Source organism: Coturnix japonica, chromosome 2, assembly GCF_001577835.2.
Source record: "Coturnix japonica isolate 7356 chromosome 2, Coturnix japonica 2.1, whole genome shotgun sequence".
In the NCBI taxonomy this organism is placed as follows: domain Eukaryota; kingdom Metazoa; phylum Chordata; class Aves; order Galliformes; family Phasianidae; genus Coturnix; species Coturnix japonica.
Genome location: NC_029517.1, coordinates 104,135,112 through 104,155,306, shown reverse-complemented (window position 1 = coordinate 104,155,306; position 20,195 = coordinate 104,135,112). Strand labels below are relative to the sequence as shown.

The 20,195-nt window shown below is 42.2% G+C and overlaps 1 protein-coding gene across 3 annotated transcripts in view; it reads right to left on the bottom strand.

The window, feature by feature from the left end:
* The window catches only part of TRIM55 (tripartite motif containing 55), a 34,599-nt gene that overhangs the window by 11,552 nt on the left and 2,852 nt on the right, over positions 1 to 20,195 (bottom strand). Inside the window, exons 3-10 of one of the 3 annotated variants that reach the window (XM_015855729.2) lie at positions 16,405 to 16,570; positions 14,571 to 14,666; positions 10,425 to 10,658; positions 9,580 to 9,602; positions 9,355 to 9,479; positions 7,087 to 7,313; positions 4,763 to 5,038; positions 2,480 to 2,567 (exon numbers count right to left, since the gene is read on the bottom strand). In XM_015855729.2, coding sequence (XP_015711215.1) covers positions 2,480 to 2,567; positions 4,763 to 5,038; positions 7,087 to 7,313; positions 9,355 to 9,479; positions 9,580 to 9,602; positions 10,425 to 10,658; positions 14,571 to 14,666; positions 16,405 to 16,570 — 1,235 coding nt within the window. The remainder of the gene's footprint in view (positions 1 to 2,479; positions 2,568 to 4,762; positions 5,039 to 7,086; positions 7,314 to 9,354; positions 9,480 to 9,579; positions 9,603 to 10,424; positions 10,659 to 14,570; positions 14,667 to 16,404; positions 16,571 to 20,195) is intronic. The other 2 variants (XM_015855727.2, XM_015855728.2) reach the window with 2 other exon arrangements.

The following is a 20,195-nucleotide window of genomic DNA, read 5'->3' as shown; positions in this document are numbered from 1 at the left end:
TATCTCTCAGCAAACTGCCCTTAAATAAAGAAATTTGTGAGGATCTGGCTTCTTGCTGTTGAAAAACAAGGAAAACTCTACCAGAGCATTCTGCTGGAAATAAAGTATACGCTGTTTTAATGACAGTCCTGCAGATTTATATTACTACTATTATTATCATCATCATAAAATGTTATTAGCATTTTTATTTCCAGTAGTTTTGTTATTTGGCTTTCAGGGGCTTATCACACAAAAATGAAAAGGGCAGGGACCTGATATTCCACATGACAGATAAAGACACATAACCTGTCTGAACAGCCACCTCACCGCACGTGGGGAAGCAGATCATTTTGATGCAAATAGAGTCTGAGACCAAAATGTCTTTCTCCCTCACCTCCTTTTTATTTCATGATTAAATAAATCATAAAGCCGCCACCAGAGACCACAGAGAAAGAGGTCTCAAATGGTCTCAAATGGAGCTTTCTGCATTGGTCTATTTTTAATTTCAAAAGGTAGTTTGAATTAAAAAAAGAAAGAGAAAGGGAAAAAAAAGAGCATAATGCTGTTTGCATGCCTGATTCCCCAGGAGTACAAATAAGCTCCGTGTCCTCTTGTAATAATATGACAAATGTTCAAAACCAAACACAAATAAATGAAACTTAAATGATGCTCCGTAAATTTAATTGAGATTCACAGTGTCCGATGCTTTTCAAATTCAAATTACCACCAGACACAGCATCTTTCTGCATAACTTATGCAGATAAAGCATAGAGGATAGATTATTTTTCCCCTCCTATTTTTTTTAGGAGAGATGGACTTCAGCCACAGTGTCAGAATCTCTGCATGTAAAATATGAATAGGAATCTAACATTTCTTACAGAGGCACCGTATCATATTGCTATATTGTACAGTGCTTAAAGTGAATTACAGAAAATGAGTGTGGAAAAACAATCATTTTTGTATTGAATAATAGATCAAAACTGCATTTTTCTGTCATTAGAGTGAACACTCAAAGGTAACTACTATTGCTTTGTGTTAGATGTCTTTCATCTACAGTAAATAAGATTGAATGCATGAGTGGTAACTCAGAATTCTCTGCAGATCAGCCATATCACTTCAGAAATGGAATATAAATACACAGCTTACCTAAGGAGGGTGTGAATTTGGAGCTGGAAAAACTAAACCATGGACACTGTCTATGAGAGAGGAGTTACTCCAGAAGAGAAGTTACTGAATAGTTGAGTTTACATTTGTTGTATTCAGGACAACTTCACTGTGAGGTGAATTTCTAGTCCTTGGTATTGTAGGTATTTCAGCTCTAATTACTACAATCTAAGGGAAAAAGCCTTTTCCTACAGAAAACAAAACAAAAAAACAAAAACATGTCCTAATTTGGCACTTTGCTGTGCTTCAGTATATAATGGACTCCTTAGTCTGGATCTACTTGGGGCAAAAAAAAGGAAGAGGAGTCAAAGTATTCATAGTCTGCCCTGGAACTCACATTTTGGAATCAGCTCCTCTATTTATGACACAGAATCATAGAATCATAGAAACATAGAATCATAGAATGGGGTGGATTGAAAACGACCTCAAAGATCATCTAGTTTCAACCCCCCTGCTGTAGGCAGGGTCACCAACCACTAAACCAGGCTGCCCAGAGCCACATCCAGCCTTGACATGTTGGCTGAAAACCTGGCAGTACAAATTACAGTCCCTAATCACTCTAATTGCCATGAAAAGCCCCTATCCAGGACATTGCTTATTAAAGCACAGGCATAAAGCACACACAGAGCCATAGGTATCTGTGCGGCAGGGCAGCAGTCCCATCTAGTGTGTCTGGTGAGACTGAGTGGTGCTGTTGCCTGCTGCCATGCATCAGTGCAGGCCCAAGTCTTCCCTTCCCTCCAGTGAGGATTCCTGTGTGCCTGGGAACACGGGAGAGGTGATTTTGGATGCCTTTTGGTAGAAAAAGACCTGAAAAGGAGATCTCCATTGCAAGGTATGCTGTATGGGCTGGGGCATGAGGCCCACACAGTGGTGCTCCAAGGGGACAGCCTGGGCTCTGCTGCCTGGAGGGGACTGATTGCTTACAGTGTGAGTATCAGCAGCAGAATTATTCAGCTTTCTTTCTTTCCTAATGTTTTACTCCCCACATTTGTAAGATTTAATAAGCTTGGCTCTGCACATCTGTCAAATCTCAGGGTCTCCATCCTACTGGTCAGCTGAACAGCAATGGAAATATAAGCCCACAGACCTGAGGATGTACATTTCTCTTTCCATTTTTAACCAGGGAGATGCAATGTTCAACCATGCAGGAGTAAGCTGAAGGGTGGCATGTGGAAGGTGCGAGGAAGAAATGTTTTAGGCAGTTTGAATTATGAAGTAGCATGATGTTTTTGGATGGGGAAAAAAAGGGAAGACTTCCTTTAAGACCATAGAGGAACATCACCAGAGACACTATTTGAACTGTTAGTTAATGGTAAAATGAAATATTTCCTACCCATGAAAGAACAAATGTACTGAATCAGATTCCAAAGATGATGTAGTATGATAAGAAATGCCAAAAGTGATATGCAGAATGCTAACTCCTGTGAGAAAATAAGAAGAATGCTTCACCAGTGTTGTCATAACACGAACTTGTCTTTACCACTAAGTGCTTTTCCTTAACACTCTTTAATTAGAATAGAGGGGTAAAAGCAGTGGCATAGGAAACATCAACCAGGACAGTAAATAAGTAAATAATACTGTCATTTGAGAGTTGGTTGTACAAAACTCACATGCAGGAAGGAAACAAAGTGAATGTTCACTGGAAAATGACGACTGACATGGGACAGTAGCCATTTTGCTTGTGACACACAATCCAGCTCAGATCTGTGACTCTGGCCATGGCATCACCCCGATACCTACTTAGCCTGCTCACTCCAGTCTTTCTGTTCCTCAGCACACTCTGCACCCTTCTGCTCCCTCTGCTTTTCCATTCCTTCCCCTGCCTCCAGCCCAGGGAGAATATCCTCCTCAGTTCTCCCACTGTTCCCACAACCACACACTATTCTTCCCAGCATTCTCCTACCCAAATGTCAGTGTGACTCACGATCCTAGAAAACATCAAGGGGCAGCACCCACAAATCCACACAGCCACAGGCACTGGCATCTTTCCCACTTGCCTGTTTTCACACCCTGTACCTGGCCATGAGGGGTGCTGGGTACCGCATTGCTGCCGCATGTGACCAAAAGCCATGGCAGCCCTTTTCCAGAAGGCTGACCACACCAAGCACTAGTTCTGCTCCTATACTTCCTGCTGGTTAAATCTAAATCCATAAGCATACCAGAGTCAGACAACCCCCTGGGTAATTATCCATTAAGGATTTCACCTGCCTCCGCTGAAGTTTGCGATCCTGTTCATTTGTGGAACTGATAAGAAGAAACAGCAGCTGCAAATTGTGGATTTACTTTCTTTTGCCAGCTCATTTGGAATATACTTAAGATATGATCACTGTGATTTGATAATTTTAAATGTCTATTTTTTATTTTGCTCTTATTCTCACATCAAAACCTGGCTTTGAAAAATAGCTACTGGAATTTGTAGGTCAGTTTTTTGCTCTTGTTACAATTGAAATCATTGAGAATACTTCCACCAAATTCAAGCGTCACCACATAAAGCTTTCAGCCAACACAGTCCTCCTTCTAACTTTTAGCCCACCACATGATGGTTTATTATCTTAGGGCTGTTCATATATGCTGAGTGGCCAACTCCAACATTTAATGAAACAGCACTGAAATATTTACTGCCTGCTTGTGCTTTTCTGCATGCACACACATACTCTCCTACCATTACATACGTGCAGGTAATGTCTTTGTTAAACCATACAGCTTGAGTCTGATTTCTGCCAATTGGGACAGTCTGATTTATCATGCTGCTGAGGGGCTGGTCATTCCACTAAAGCACGAGCAGGTGTGATGTGCAAATACTTACCATGCAGCCCCCTCAGCTCTGGTTTTTGAGCCTTTGACTCATTAGAAGTTTACACACAAATGCAGAAGAAATAATACTCAAATTCAGGTTATCCCCACTCTAATATTGTTCTCTAAAGGGAAATAGCCTCTCATAGCCCAAGACATTAATCTCTGTTATCTCACCATGCTGCTGGTAGTCCAGCACAAAACTGGATATTACCATCATGCTCACCTTTAATCAAGTCACAAGAACTCATGGAGGAAAACCCCCACAACAGATCTGAACCCAGTAAATCATATGGCCTACTGACAGCCAGTCAAGCACACAAGATGGCACTGAGTGTTTGCATGGCTTCATATTTGCAGGGAAAAGCTGTACACCCCATCTACAGCCACCAAGCTGCAAAAGGCAAAGCCAAGCCACAGCTGCTTAGCCACTGGTGAACACAAGATGTGCACAGGCTTCCAACAGGTGGCACGAATAATCTTGTTCAAGGGATTTGTCAGCTACTAACACATGCAAGCATCAATGGGCAGAGGCAGCACGGCCCTTCTGGCAGCATGTGCATGAGCCACTCCGATTAGGTCCACTGGCAGCTAAGCACAAACAACTGCTGGCATGCTGCTCTGCAGCTGACAAACAGCCTGTCATATCTTCCAGTCATCCGCAAATCCAGGGGATTGGCCAAAATGACCATTTGGGCCGTTTCCATATTTCTCTGATTATTCTTAACATGCAAAAGAAAATTAGGTCAGGTTTTCCTTAGCAGCTGCCGCTCCCGCCTCGCGGCACATCACAACCCTCTGGGCTGACCTCGGTGGCACTGACCTTGGACGTCGCCGCAGTGGCATTACTTTCCTTACCACTCCCTGGTGCGCTCTCCTCCACTGCTGCCACTTCAGGGGCTTCTGCCTTCTTTGCACTTGTTTCCGGAGAAACTTTCCCCAGCCCACTCTCTGGGGCTGAGCTCGGGCTGCTTGCTGGCCGTGGCTGAGCCTTATACCAGCTAGGGTAAAACAAGGGATCGATGGTTTCTGCTGCAGGTGGCACTTGACTGTCAGACTCTGCAGTCTGTTGAGAACCACTTGGTGTCACAACCTCATCCTTAAGCAGGACAGATAAAAAGAAGAAGAAGCAAAGTGCACCATGTTACCTTCCTGCCGTAGTCAAGGTTTCTCTGTGTGCCCTGTTTGTTATACCTTTCTGCAAGGAACACATCTGCCCTAATATAAGGTCTCAAAGAATTGCAATCAAAGGAAGCAAAAGCAATCAGCGTTCAAATAACACAGTTATGGCAAAGAATATAAGTTACCAAAAGGTAAAATAGAAGGGCTAAATTAGCTGGGAAGGGGTAAGCGGTTCCTTAATCTATGTTTGACCCTCATTTTAAATCAATTTCCATGACAGGAATAAACTTCTAGAAGTTAGATGAGGCATGTGACGATAACAATGGGCACAAGAGGACGAGGCCCCATGTCTCAAATGCACTGTCCAGTGACTGTCCAGTACAGGGGTACAGCTGCCTGGAAAATTACAGGTTCTTAATTAATTACTGCATTTCGTCCCATACTCAGATAAAAACCCAGTCCAATTCTGAAGACATAAGATACCCTGTATAAGAGCCCCATGGGCTGGCACCAGCCACAAACAGCAGGTGTAGGTGCCTCAGAATGGTGTGCTGGGTTTTGGGTGGAGCATGACATTTGGCAGCAAATCTGTTGATATAAGTGACTGCTTATATCATATATATAAGAGATAAAGAGGATATAAAGACACCAGAGAGAAACATTTACCCACCAGTCCTGCTGTCATATCAATACAACAGCCAACCTCAGCTGCAGTGTGCTGGGAGGAGGAGCAGCTGTCGGAGCTGTACTGCTCTGCTTTTACCAAGCTCTCATGGCTCACTGAGAGTTCTATAACTTCTGCATTTCTGCTGTGCCTTTCTCACACCAGAAGGGAAAAGCTGAGATACACATCCCGCACACTGCAGTGCCACACGCCATGTCAGACTCCATGTCTGACCAAGTCATAATGGAATTTACAATTGCCACAGCAGCATTCCATACCTTCTCCACTTTAGCCTTAGAAGTGAGGGATTTGATATTAGTGGGCAGCCTTGAATACACCTCTTTCTTGTTTGCATTATCAGTTATGCTACACAAGTTTAGTGATATCAGTTCAAATCTTCAGAAGACAAACTAGTTAAATCAATAAAATCTGATTTAAGAGCATCTTCACACAACTGGTGCACATTCATGTATGCTTTTAAATCAAAGCAAGAATGAATCTACAGCATTTTTTCCCTTTGTTTAATGTGGGAAGTTTGCTATAGTCAATAATTCATCACTTGCTCTCGTTTTCACACCGACCTCTTCAAATATCATCAGACCAGCCTTCAACCATTCAGCAGCTTCAACAGAAAAACTGCATGAGAGCAAAACTTGCTGAACTAATTTCTAAATGATGGGTGGATAATATGGCATACAAAACCTATATTCTTTAAGTAGTCATTTAGAATTATGGTCTCATTCTAATAGCAATCCTTAAAGAAAAGTGTTGGCCTGAATTATTTACACCCTGAATCTGTTTATTGCCAGGCTGTGTCACTGCTAGGTTAAAGGCAGCTTCCTCTTTGGTTTGGTTTATGATACCCCTGCATCCTCATAGATGATAGCCTGAGGACAACCAGAGCAGAGAAGAAGGTAAACGTCATTCCCAGTAAAGAGATTAGAAGCATGATCTGAAAGCCAACGGTGGAAAGCTCATTGAATCCACAGGGAATGCCAAATTCTCTTAGCTTAAATATTTTATCAACTGTTTCATTTATAACAGTTAGTCTGAGTTAAAACACAGGAGGCAGCAAGCAGAACATCCATTATAATGCGTTTAACTCCCAAATTGAATCTCTTTTATTTATATATTATGTAACCCGCATATATTCTGGTTTATATAGCAAGGTAATTTTTTGCCCATCACATGATATACACGCAGGCTAAGAGGACAGGGTACAGCTGCATATATATGTGAAAGGGCAATAAGCAGCCTTGCTCTCCAGCGCAGGGGCTCCCTGGTGCTGCAGGAGTGGGACCCTGGCTCTGCCAGGCCACTCAGCAGAGCTGGCAGGGCAGCGGGGCCATGGGGGCAGTTACCTGGCCAGCCGGGGCAGCGGGCAGCTGTACTGGGGCAGGATCAGCTGGGGGCTCACCCACTGCATTCTGTGGTTCAGGGTCTTGTTGAGGTGGCTGTGGTGCTCTTTCAGCTCCTTCCTCTTCCTCCTTTTCTTCTTCCTCCCCCTCCTCTCCTGATGACTCTGTGTGAACTTCATCCATATCTTCCCCTTCTACTGTCTCCTCCTCTTCTTCTTCTGCCTCCTCCTCTAATGAGACAAATGCAGGAGGAGAGGGCTGAGCAGCACGGGACAATATACAATCAAGGAACCATAGAATGGCTTGGCTTAGAAGGGGCCTTAAAAAACATTCAGTTCCAACTCCCTCACCATGGACAGGGCTGCCAACCAACTAGTTCAAAATCCCCAGGGCCCCATCCAACTTGGCCTTCACTGCCTTGAAGATTGCTACCCTGTGTAATGATAAAGATATTTACAGCTGCACAGCAAAGCTGCTGCTGATCTATCTCCCAGGCAGAAGTGATGAGTCTGCATAGGGTGCTGCCGCAGAGCCTCACAGCAGGGAGCACACTCCACACACATTTTTTAAGGTCTCAAACCCAGAGCAGCCCATTTCTCTGTAAACTGTGGAGGTTTGGGGTACCAACTTCCCTAAAACCAGGCTGTTAAACTTTGTCAAACCATGCTTTCACATCCTACGACACCCTATTGTCAGCATTTGTGGTTGGGATCTTTTCCAAAGGCAGCTCTCTAACAATGTGTTTGGTTTTGCATAATCATGTTATTCATCCTCACAAACATAGGGTGCTGCTCAGAAACATCTCGGTACTTCAGAGCATAAATAATCCGAGATAGATGCATTAGCCCACAAATTGGCTATGCATTTTGCACAGCTTGTGGTTCTGCCTGAACCTGTAGAAGGAATGTAGATCTGCAAATCAAATAACAACACTCTTGTATTGCAGAAATGCAGCTACAAACAAACACCCCTGAATCTGCACTTCCACATCCTTTGCATGCAGATGACCTGATTGACTGCAGCAGGACTGTTGTCCCGATTCCCAAGGCCCTTACTAGCGCCTTGTCCCCAGCAGGTGGGTGTCACATTCCCTATCACATGGCAGAGTGCATGAGGTCTTGATCTTGGCAGACACACATGGATGGCAGGGACGTAGCAGCTGTGGCTGCTCACAGGGACGAACAGGGCACGAAGCTGTATGCAGGGCTTGTCCCTCACAGCATAGATCCCTGGAGGTTTATGGCCCTGCGAGATGACACCTGCTGTGCTGCTGACTGGTGCCATGGCTGCTGTCCTGCTATATGGACCCCTGTGCCAAGTAGAGTTAGTTCATGGATCTCATCCCATCCCATACAAGTGCTCTTATTGGGACCAGCCACACAGGCTGAAGTTAGTAGAAGTTGTGGCGTGGGAGCAAGTGATGGGTGCCACTTCACTGAGCCTCAGGAATCTGTACAAGATTTAACTAGAGCTAAATGTAAATGTATTAACAGAACCCAGCTCTAGCCACAAGGTTAGAAATATCCAGATGATCATTAGTAGAAGAGATGAGGCCTTTTAATAAGAGAGGTCTGCTTTTTTGAAGCATTTGTGTCCACTATTTTCTTGTGGCTTACTATGTAAGGTAAAGAATAGGTGAGCCCAGATTTCAGGCTACCTTGATAAATGCAGAATTGCAACTTTGCATTGGCACGTAGACATATGAGGTACATTTAGTCATGATGTCAGAACAAATCATGCAACAAGATGTTAAACGTATGAAAGATTATGACAATCTTTGCTTCCTTCTATAACTGCAATCCTGAATTTCAATCACATTCTCTTGCATTTGCCACTGTTTAAACAGCATTTCTCTATTATTACAAATTAAAAATCTTTCCTTATTTCTTTCATTAGTAAACATTCTACTTCTGTAATGACTTTCAATAGAAGATAAGCCACAAAATAATGGCATCCCCTGGGTGGGAAAAGGTACTTTATAGACTGAGGTAAGTGCTTAATTTTGTGATTTATTCCCATGAGGAGTCAGTAAAGATCACGCTCTTAGGGAAGTCTTGAGGCTACATAAAAAGTGAAATTCATGGTGCAAACAGATTATGTGATTTTTTAACCATGATACATAATTTTTTTATTATAAGGGATGCAAAATGGTCTAGTTACACCTTGGGATGGAGACAAATACCTGACTCAAGTTTTCTTAATCTGTATCATCACATAGACTACATACAGCTGCAATTTAAGACAACTATTTAGGTGAAATAAATGACATACCTTTGTCAAAATCAATTTCTCTTATTATCTTTTCTTCTCTACTGAGATTCACTGTGAATTGGTTCATATTTTCATACCCATCTTCTATTTTTTCCATCTGAAATCCTTTAGATGCTTCGGTGATTCTAAAACAGAGGGATTTGTTATTTGCATTCAGATTTGCAGATAGATTTGCAATCTGTAATTGATTATAACAGATTGAGTGTATCAAGTTTGAATACTTACTTTTGGAGCAATGTTTTTGCATTCTGTGGAAACAAGAAGGAAATAACTCACTTATTAAACAGTTCCATTTTTTGAGATATATTCTACATTGAGATCTAATTCTTCCAGTAGCTGCTTCTAAACACATCAATATGGATCTCAAAAATTACAGTCATGAAGTCTTTGAATACGATCAGACTCGTATGGTAATCAGTAATCAGCTAAGTAATCTCCTCAGTTAATTGAAGACTTATTTAATTAAAATCTGACAGCAAATACACAAAATATTTACAGAAATGAAATAGAAATATTTTTGTTCTGTTACAGACTCTTGTTACATCATTCACAGCATCCACGAGGGCACACATCTGGAGCCACAGCACTTTTTTTGTCTGGAAATAATACTGTGCTCCACTGGAAAAGAATTTTTGAGCCTTTAATGTAGAGGAACCATAATATTGCAGGAGAGAAATTCTACAGCAATGAATTTGGGGAACAAGCTACCAATGGTTACCTAATTGGCTGTTCAAAGTACGTATTAAGAAAATACAGAAGCTTTGAAGTAAAGGTATAAAAGTTGGACTTGCAGTATCTACATGTAGTCCTGTAAAGTTCAGCACTGTTACTGTGCAAATGAAATTTTTAGATCACAGAAATCTCTGTCTGTATTTGAGGGGTGAGAAAATAGAAACATATAGAGTCCATCATCTGGACTCGATGGTATCTGATGTATGTTTTAAAATGAGTGTGTATGAGAATTCATTCAAAGCTGACCAAATTCTGGATGTGCCTAAAATTCAGGAATGCTTGTATAGTATTTCAGTAAACCATCGCTCTTCTTCTGACTCTGCTTATGGACTCTGTACCTGCAAAAACACGGCCATTTCTGGTTCTTCCATGAACTGGATTCCTGACTCAACCAGCTTAGACACAGCTTCCAAATGATCCGCGTACTTCTTCATCAGGGAGCGGACATGTTCCAGTTTCTCCTCCTGGGTTCTAGTGATTATTTGTGTCATCTCATTTTTTCTTTCTTCCAGTACAGAATAGAGATAATCAAATTTTTCACACAGCTGCTCCTTCTGTCGTCTGCTGCATTCCTGTGAATCATTTGGTTTATGTTAAACATGTTATGTTCTTAAAAGAGTTTCTATTTTTACAGTTACTTGGAAGCATTTTCATCAAAGAAATTCCTCTTTTTGAGCAGTGCAAAGGATTCTGAATGACCCCGGAGACTTTCATAATTTTCAAAGTTCAAGCTATTGGAACAAAAGTTTTAAAACTGTTCTCAAACTCTGGATTTCAAACCACTGAAAGCCCCCAAACAGGTTATTGTATAACTTGCCAGCCCGCTAAAGAACTGTGAAAGGTATTTATGATGTCTGTAGTGATACTTCAAAGCCTGCAGGAAAAGTAAAAAAAATCACCATAGTAGCAGCTGTGTTCATTTGCACGAACAGAATGTGTTGTTTTTTTTTAAAGGAAATATCATCCATCTCAAAGCAGTTCCGGAGAATTTTCTTTTTTACCTGGAACTTTCTTGCTTAGGCCCGATTTTCACATCAGCCCTTTCAGACTCTGTTTTGACAGCAGGTGTCCATTATAGCCCATTTACCATGCGCTGAATGAGGGAGAGGTAGTGGGAAGAAATGCTGTGTGACAAAAGCACAAAGGAGGAGGAATCGGGTTCCAACCCTACCTACAGGCACTGATTTTCACATCATTTTCTGAGACACTTTTCCTGTCCTTCTACTCAGACAACACACTGTATTTCCCTTAGAAAGGGTTTGATGACTGCTTCACTGAGCGCTCTCTAACAAGAACACGCTGCACTTGCAAAGGAGGATTTATGGGGAGGAAAGCGGAGACAGGTTATCTGTAATGTCTGAGGCCTACCAAGAACTTGATTCATCTCTGAGCCCCAGGGCACATAGACGGGCATGTCCTTATTGTGGTTATACCTGGTTGTGGATGGGGGTGGTTACTTTAATCTCTTTCCTAGGAACTGAGGCTGAATCAATTCCTCATCTTCATCCCTGGAGGCATGAAGCTGAGATCCTGGCAGCACAGGGTTATTAACATCCCCACAGTATTTCTGGAACTGGTAAGACTGATTGTTTACAGTGTTTGGCCACAGAGAGGCCCACTTTTTTCCTTAACTTTCAACCAGAGCTCTTTCCTAAGAGCTGGGAATGATCTGCTCTGTATTGTTCAAAGGAGAAGGCTTTCTGAAGATGGGTGGGTAGCCTAACACCACAGTCTGTGCTGCAGGGTGAGGAACAAATACAGGCGTTGTTGCATTGCCCCTAATACCCACTTCTGATTCCACTGAGAAAGACTTGGCTAAACAGACACTCCTACCTTAAAACTCATGGTGTTGTCCTGCCCAAGTCCTGCCATTGTGGAAGTCCCTGGTAATTCCAGGAAATTTCTCTGGCTGATGAATTGTAGGATAGGGATGAGGAAGCCAAGTGTTGTTCTAATGTTCAGGCCTCAGAAAACCTTCCTCTCCTCCTCCACTCCTTTCCTCACTTTCTCCTGCTGTTTCCTGCATATTTCCTCTTGCTCCAGACTCCATTTCAGTCTACAATGACCTCCTCTGAAATGTCACTCAGATCACTTGTATAAAAACAACCTTAACTTAAGGACAGGTGTGTGTGCTGTCTTTGACATTTGATATAGCACAAGTGCTCGGGGAAGAAGTGAGAGAGCGTGCCCTGAGAAGTCCTTCCCTATTTCTGAGCTTTAATATATACTGTTTTCTGCCAGCAGACATTACAGAGTGGTGAACCTTGTATGTCAGAATGCAAAGCTAACAGCAAATGCTGAAATATTTCCGTTTTTCTGTATAATATGTTCCCATATTAAGTCTCTGTTTGACAGAATTATCCTAATCAGATTCTGAGTAATAAAAAAAGGTTAATAAAGACATGACTTCCCGTTCTAAAAAAATCTTAGCCTTTCTGCTTTTTAAAGCACGGCTACAAGAGAAAGAAAGGAAGGAGTCCTTGTCACCGAGCTCGAGTTGCACTGCTTGTTCTGAACTATCTGTATTGACTTGTCACTGCTATTAGCACTGAAACACTGTAATTTTTTCTTTATTATCTGACTCTTCTGTTTTTACAGAGCTAAATACTATTTAATTATTTGTTGTCATTTTCCACTATTTTTCTTTTGCCCCCCTTTTTTTTTCTTCAGTAATATATCTGAACATGGTCTACTTTTCCATCAATTAAAAGCTATACAATTGTTTTACTTACCAGATTCTTTTTCTTTTAAATTGTTTTTCTTTTTTTTTTCTTTTTTTTAAGGTTTGGATAGAAGTAATAGCTAAACACAGAACAGCAGGCTATTGCTTTCTCCAGCTGAAAGAAAAATGATCATGTATTTTCTGCTGGAGCAGACATTGTTCTCTGCGAAGCGTTAAGTAAAGGAAGAGACAATCCTGGATTATGAGCGCTACTTCCATGCGTGCACATTTCTCAGCTCCAGCTGTAGCTTTTCAACTTCAAGGACAAACTGATGTCAATTCAGACAAAGCTGTTGCGTGGTAGGAAATGTGATTTGCTTGAAATATAACATGGAAGTGCCAAGGTAAGCTCTAAGATCTATTTTCTTCCATCTCTGACTTTAAAGGTGAAAAGCCTGTTAGAAAATCTGAGGGTAAAATGGCTGCACTTTCTTTGGGCTTCTAGTTTAAAGGTTAGGCTTTAAGCCGAGTGGATAATTCTGAAGAATCTAGTTTCAAAACTGTTGTATTTTTTAAAATATTTTTAGCGCAGTGTTTTCTCCATGCTTCAGATAATGATTGAAGTTTTGTTTCTGTATCAGCTAGTTCAACTGAAATGAGTATAAGCTCTTGCTTTTGAATCATTCAAATTTCTGCAGTTAACCCACTTGAAAGGCTTGTTTCTGTCTGCAAAGTCCTGATAGCAGCCAATTTCATCCTTGCAGTGTGAAAGCTTCCTGACTACAAAGTTCTGACTCTGCTGCTAACACTCTCTCATTTATTTGGGCTAATGGTTTTATGTTCTTTGAACTGAGCTTGGACACTTTCTCTTCTTTCGTGCTCTGAGGAAACAAGAGTCTAGGGCAATTATGTACAGAGATTGCAGAATCAATTTTTCTCTTATAATTTATAATCTACACATCTTGGATTAGCTTCTATTTCACTGTTGTTTCCTTTTCTGCTCCAGCTCTGTTGTGTTAGTAGAATTCTAATTAGACTGAAAGGGATGCGACTCTTTCACCAGATGCTTCACAAACTCTGATCATAAAATCAATTCATATGAGCTGCTTTCAGCCTATTACTCCGTGATGCTCAAATTGGTCAGAGCTGAAATGCACATTTGCTTCATTGGCGAAGACCTCTTGGAAGAAATGAAGGCCACTTCTGTTACTAAATGACACTAAACTAATTCCAGCTCTGTCAGAGGAAGACCTTTACCAGAAAATATAAATTAAAAGTAAAGGCCCAACCTCATCCCACCCATAAGCAATGTAAGATTCCTTAAAGGACTACACACATATATTAAGAAACTAGTATACTAGAGGCAAAATAGCCAAATAGAGATTTCACTGTCATAGCTGGGAGCTATGCTGTGGCTACACATGTGTCTGAGAATAAGATTCTTCTTAGAATTAGAGAAGTCTGAGACTAATATTGGTCTTCTATGGCTTTAGCACCTGAACTTAGAGCTGATGGTATTTTTTAGATCCATTTTTAACTTGGCTTGTAATCCATGCAACTAAGAATGCTGAGCAAGACATGCTGATGTGGATTACTTTTACTCTTTGTCCTCAGTCACAGGGTCAGCACAAGGGGCACGGTGCTGAGCAAGACACATCCTTTAGATGAGGCACTACAACGGGTACTGTGCAAATCCACAGGTTTTTCCAGGTGATGTGGGAACCCATCTGAGTAAAGTGAGATCTGGTAAAGAGTGATCATTACCACTAGTTTAAAAGCTGCAACTCAACACTAAAATAACTGCATGAGGAGTGATACTTACCTCAACTGTCTTGCAGGTCTCCTCCAGCTGTGTGACTATGCCTTGCACTCTGTCATTGCTGCCCACCAGGACTGCGATGCCGTCACTCAGCTCAGACTGGGTAGTGTGGGGAGAACAAATGAGAGGGTGTTAGACACTTTGGGGCTCTGGACACCAGCCATCCACCATCCCACTCTGGAGTGGCCCATGTAAAACTGGGGAGCAGGAGATGAATGAGCCATGCTAAGGTGTTAGCTGCACTTTTCACCAGAACCACAGAAAACTGGAGTGTTTTGACATTTGTTTCCTCTCCTACAACAATCTGAAAACACTGGAATTTTGAAAATGAAGAATAAGCTGTGATTTGGAGAGGATGAAGCACTTTCTTCTAGGAGGTTCTTCTAGATGCTTTTATCTAAAGCACTATGCTATGCTTCAGGAACTCTCTAACATTCCATTTGGGTTTGTTGACAGAAAAGACTTTCTCTCTTTTGAGAGACTGTTTTTTTTTAATCCGTTTTCTGGATCCAGCCACACCACTGTGGTATTTCCCTAAGGACTGTAGGTCTCAGGCCTGGAGAAAAGATGGTCCATGGACCTGGAGGGACCACGGGTACCATGGAGGTTCTGCCATGAGGGCAGTGGAGCTGGTAGCCGTGCTCAGAAAGTAAGGGAGAAAAGGGAGAGAAAAGGGAGACAGGAGCACTGGCACAAGGCATACAGTGGAACCCTCTCACAGAGACCAACTATCCAAGTGTGGAGATGGGGATGACTGGTATGTCTTTAGGGGAGGAAAGATAGAGAAGCCACTCTCTAGAGAACTTACTGAGGGTTCAGAGGAGGACAAGGTACCCTTGGCATACTGATGTAATGATCTAGCTGTAAAGACAACTGTGACTGTGGCCTCTACAGCTTTGTAATGGGTCCTTTGAAGCATGCATCATTTGAAGTATGAGAGCCCCACTCCACAAGTACACAGGGAAAGAAACCACTGCTTGCAAATTTCTATGGAAAGAGAGTGATTGGGGGCATGGATTATATCCAATAAACTTCTTCCCTTCTCTCTCCTTTTTTTTTCTTTCTTTTTTTTTTTTTTTTTAATCAAAAAGAATGCTTATAACTACTTTTCTAAAGCATTATCTCATTTGTAGTTTTCACACACAAGCATCTGTGTGACAAAGTTGGAGGCTGGGACTGCAAACTTGGCCTGTCTGATTGCTTGGCCCACGAGGGCCCTCCAGAAAAATGAGCTGTTTATCTCATGAGGATAACCCAGTGAGTCAGGTTTTAAATTAATACTGTATTAAAAATAAACAAGTCTTTTACTGATGACAGCAAGGGCAGAGGATGTTCGGTACTTCCTGTGCTACCAACTATTGAATATTCTTGCATTCAGTTGCAGACAGAGGTTTTTCACTTATAATTATTATTTTTTTTAAAAAAGTTGCTTAAAGGCAAATGTGTGTGATAGATAACAGTTTGATTTGCAATGGTCTGTTCTCTTTCCATTATGTGCTGGAAATCTTACTTATTGTTCTGATATAAAAGCAGTGAAAGAGAAGGAAGCCCCAAGGGGAGATCCCCAGCTTCATGTTAAATCTTAGCATCAGTTGCATACTCACTGAACTAAGAAAAAATGAGATGTTGTATTATCTTTCCGTGTTATTTCTCATATATTTATTTCTCTGGACTCTTAAATAGTTTCAACAGATTTGTGCGAGCCCTTTACTCACAAAATGGAATGAAAACGGCACCCTTGGGACACTTCAGAAACTCACAGGAAGCTCATGGGAATACCTTCCTGTTGATGATCCCTTCAGTTGCTGGGGATGATGAGATACAAAAGTATATTTACCTTCTGTTGCTGGTAAACGTTTGTGAGGGGAGCAACCTGACAGTCTTTGTGGGCACCAAAGACTTTGCACAAGGAGCAGGTGGGTATTTCACAGTTCAAACAATAGATATTGATTCTCTCATCTTCATGCTCTTCACACATTGGCAGGTCACACTTCCTTTCAGGCCTGCAAAAGAGAATAAGTTTAAAACAAACTCGGTCTCATAAGTTTCTGATGATACTACTGAGGGTATCAACATGACGTAGGGTACAATCACACAGCAGTGTCTGAGGCTGAGCTGAATACTCGTGGTATATTTAGACCTGTCACAAAGGATGACTGAATAGACAGAGGTACCATTTAACATCCTGCCACGATAGGATGTGAGAAGAATATCGTAATGTGACTTTATATTGAACTGGGAGTGTGACTGAGTTCTCACTCATATTTAAAAATGTAAATAAGCTCACTAAGATTGGTCTTAGGCCACCTATGTACTTTAGTTAGTCTGCTGCCCTTCATTTGCCTGAAATAGGAAATGTACATAATTCATCACACAAAATATTGGGTACTTGGCCTTGAAACAGCAAAGTTGCTATGCAGGGGTCTAAAGTGAAGTAGGTGTCAGTGGGCCTTTGTGCACTATGATTTCTGTTTACACTCCTTCTGAAGTCCAGGTCAGGTCTGCCAATATCAAATGGGACAGAGTTCCTACAACCTTTACACCATGCCAGCAATCAAAATAAGGCCTCACACAAGCTAATTTTATCTGTGTGGCATCTGTCTAGCTGTTTGGACTTGGTGATTCCCAAGGTATTTTCCAGCTCAGATGATTCTATGATTCTATATCCTGTTCACTGTTTAGCTTTTAAGCAGCAGCTGTTTTGATTGTGCCAGCCACCATCGTTATGGGTTGCACAAGGAGTGTGTGACCCCCACCTATGCTAAACCAAGAGCCATCACTAGATTCATTATCTCAGTTCACCAAAATCTTCTCTTCATGAAAATGATGCAGCCATGCACACACTAGTCAATCCCTGCTATTACAGGAACCAACTCAGTAGTAACTTCCTTTAATAACCCACTTAACTGACATGCCCAGTTTAAGAGGAAGCTCTGTCCCAGTCTGTATGGGCAGGCTGATGCTTTTCTAAGCCTATGCATGTGACAGTGTGGCAGTGTGGTACTGGATGGGGGTAGCAGAGTGATGGAGGGAGTGTGTCTGGGGGTTCAAGCCTCCAAAGGTTGCAGTTTCAGCTGTGGCAGTGTAAAATCTTTCCAGTAAGATCCATTATAGCCTAATGCCTGGTTGGAGAACTATGACTCACCTGTAGCAAGTGGAGCAATGACAACAAAGAAATACATCATCATCCTTGGACTGGAAATACTTCCAGAAGGCACCAGATTTAATGGCATTCAAAATGGAAGCTTTCCCCCCTGATTTTTAGACCATATTTTAGATTATATTAGAGTTTTTCATAGAGCTTAGTAGAGCAGACATGGAACTGATTTTTTAATAACAAAGCACAGGTTTTGACACTAGTCAAAAGAGGTGTGTCTCCATTCTAAAGTGTGCTTTAGGTTGTTTGCAAATGACTGCAGACAGCCCCTAAATTATCCATGTACCCGTGCAAAGGTCCACATGTAAGGGTAATAACAGACAATGAACATCAGTGCGATTAATTAAGCCTGAACTAGCTGTTCTTACTGAAAATATTCACAAGGCCAGAAACGACTAGAGTGTTATTTGACACTAGAGTCCTGCCACTTGCATGAAAAACAGACACACAGCATAGGGCAAAAAGGCAACGGTGTCAAGCAAGTCTGGCCAGAAGTAGCCAGCCCTCAAAGGTGATGCAAGGAGCTGGAAGAAACCTGGCAGAACTCCCTGAACTCTCCGGGCCCTGACAGCAGTGACAGGAGCCTAGAGGTAAACACATTTGCAGCCTGCTTCTGAGGCTCTGCAAAAGGAGAGAGGTTTTCAGAGGAGATCTGCTATGTATTTGTTGGTGTAGCAGCGTCTGAAATGCAGCTCCTACGTGTAAAACAGTGGCTGCTTCTGAAATGGAAGATTAAAAAGTAGCCAGTAGGAAAATGACATTGAAGAAAAGATTCATCATAGATGTGGCTGTGACCACCATTAGCAGGTAGCTGTAACAGCCTAATAGCTTGGTGTTCTTGTTCTCTGGCTCTGCTCCTTGAGATGCTAAGCCTGCATTTGAGTAACACAGACTTATTCTTTCCCATTAAAACTGGATTTGAACCTTAATGTGCAGGTATTGTGCATTCTGTATGGAGATGAGGGTTCTCAACACTGGAGAGGCAACACTTGGAGTAGTGCGCAGCTCCAGGCTCCACACTATAAGAGAGAGTCCAACAAAGGGCCATGAAGATGAGGAAGGGACTGGAGCACCTCTTTTGTAAGGAGAGGATGAGACAGCTGGGGCTGCTCAGGCTGGAGATGAGGAGGCTCAGAGGGATCTCATCAGTGTCTACAGATACCTAAAAGGAGGGTGCGAAGAGGATGGAGACAGGCTCTGTGCAGTGGTAACCTGGACGTGGGCCTGGGTAACCTGCTCTGGGTGCTTTAGCAGGGGTTAGGCCAGATGGACCCAGAGGTGCCCTCCAACCTCAATCACTCTGTGATTCTATAATTTGGTGAAGAATTTCAAAGCTACTGGGGTCATAAAGGAGTATATTCTAATTAAAGATATAGTAAGGCCTTAATAAAACTGATATTAATATATTCATATGTAGAAGTGGATTTATGCAGATTTACATCTACAATGCCATTTATGACCTCATACTTGCATTCCTTTCTCACTTAAAAGTAAATTTAGTTGAGCCTGACAGCAAAATTGCCTGTCTTGTATAAAACATGTTAGAGAGTGTGTTAACCTATTCACCAAGTCAGGCCTAAATGGCACAGACTTAAAACAGTTCCACCCCCATTGCGTACATCCTCTAGCATCCTTGCCACTTCCCTTTATTGAACTAAATGAAACTCCTGACGTCCCATGTCTCTAACCATTTATGCTTCTGATAGGAAGAGCAGCCACTCAGTGTACCAGCCACTCCTCACAGTTCTGTATCACCTGCAAATCTGATAGTGGTAAGCTCCTGCCCAATTATCCAGGTCATTAATGAGAGTATTAAACTGCCCTGGCCCCAGGATCAACCTGCACTGTAACACTGACCCTCCCTAGTGCACACTGCCTGTTCATCTCCCAGGTCCAGACTATCTGAGAGCCCACATGTTCCCACAGCCCATAGTGGAGAGCCACATCCTCTGACATGTCAGCTCCTGGTGGTGTTGGGCATGCTGCCCTGCTGTGCATCCCCACTGCTACAGAGCCCGCACACACTGCTCTCTTCATGGCTCTTGGTCCCTGTTGTACTACACCTCCTGCTCCACAGCAGGGCCAGCCTTTACCTAGTACTGTCCCTTGTAGGTGCAGGGGAGGAGCACTCTACAAACCCTGGAGCTGGATCCAGAGGACACAGAAACCAAAGCACCCTTTGTTCAGGAATAGCTGGTGGAGCTCATTAGAGGCTGGAAGAGACTGAGGAGCTGCAATCTCCAGCAGCTACCCTTTCCTGGTAGCAGCAGGCCCCCTGATGCTCCTCAGAAAGTTCAGGTTAACAGTGGCCTACAGACGTTCAAACATTGGGGTAATATTTTAGTTAACTTTATTTCTGTTGGGTTCAGCATGTTACTGCCCTTTAAAGCTTTAAAGTCACATCCTGCTTGAATATTTTTCCCCTGGTCTTGCTAATAGATACTAAATCGGGCAACAGGTTATGCTGTCAT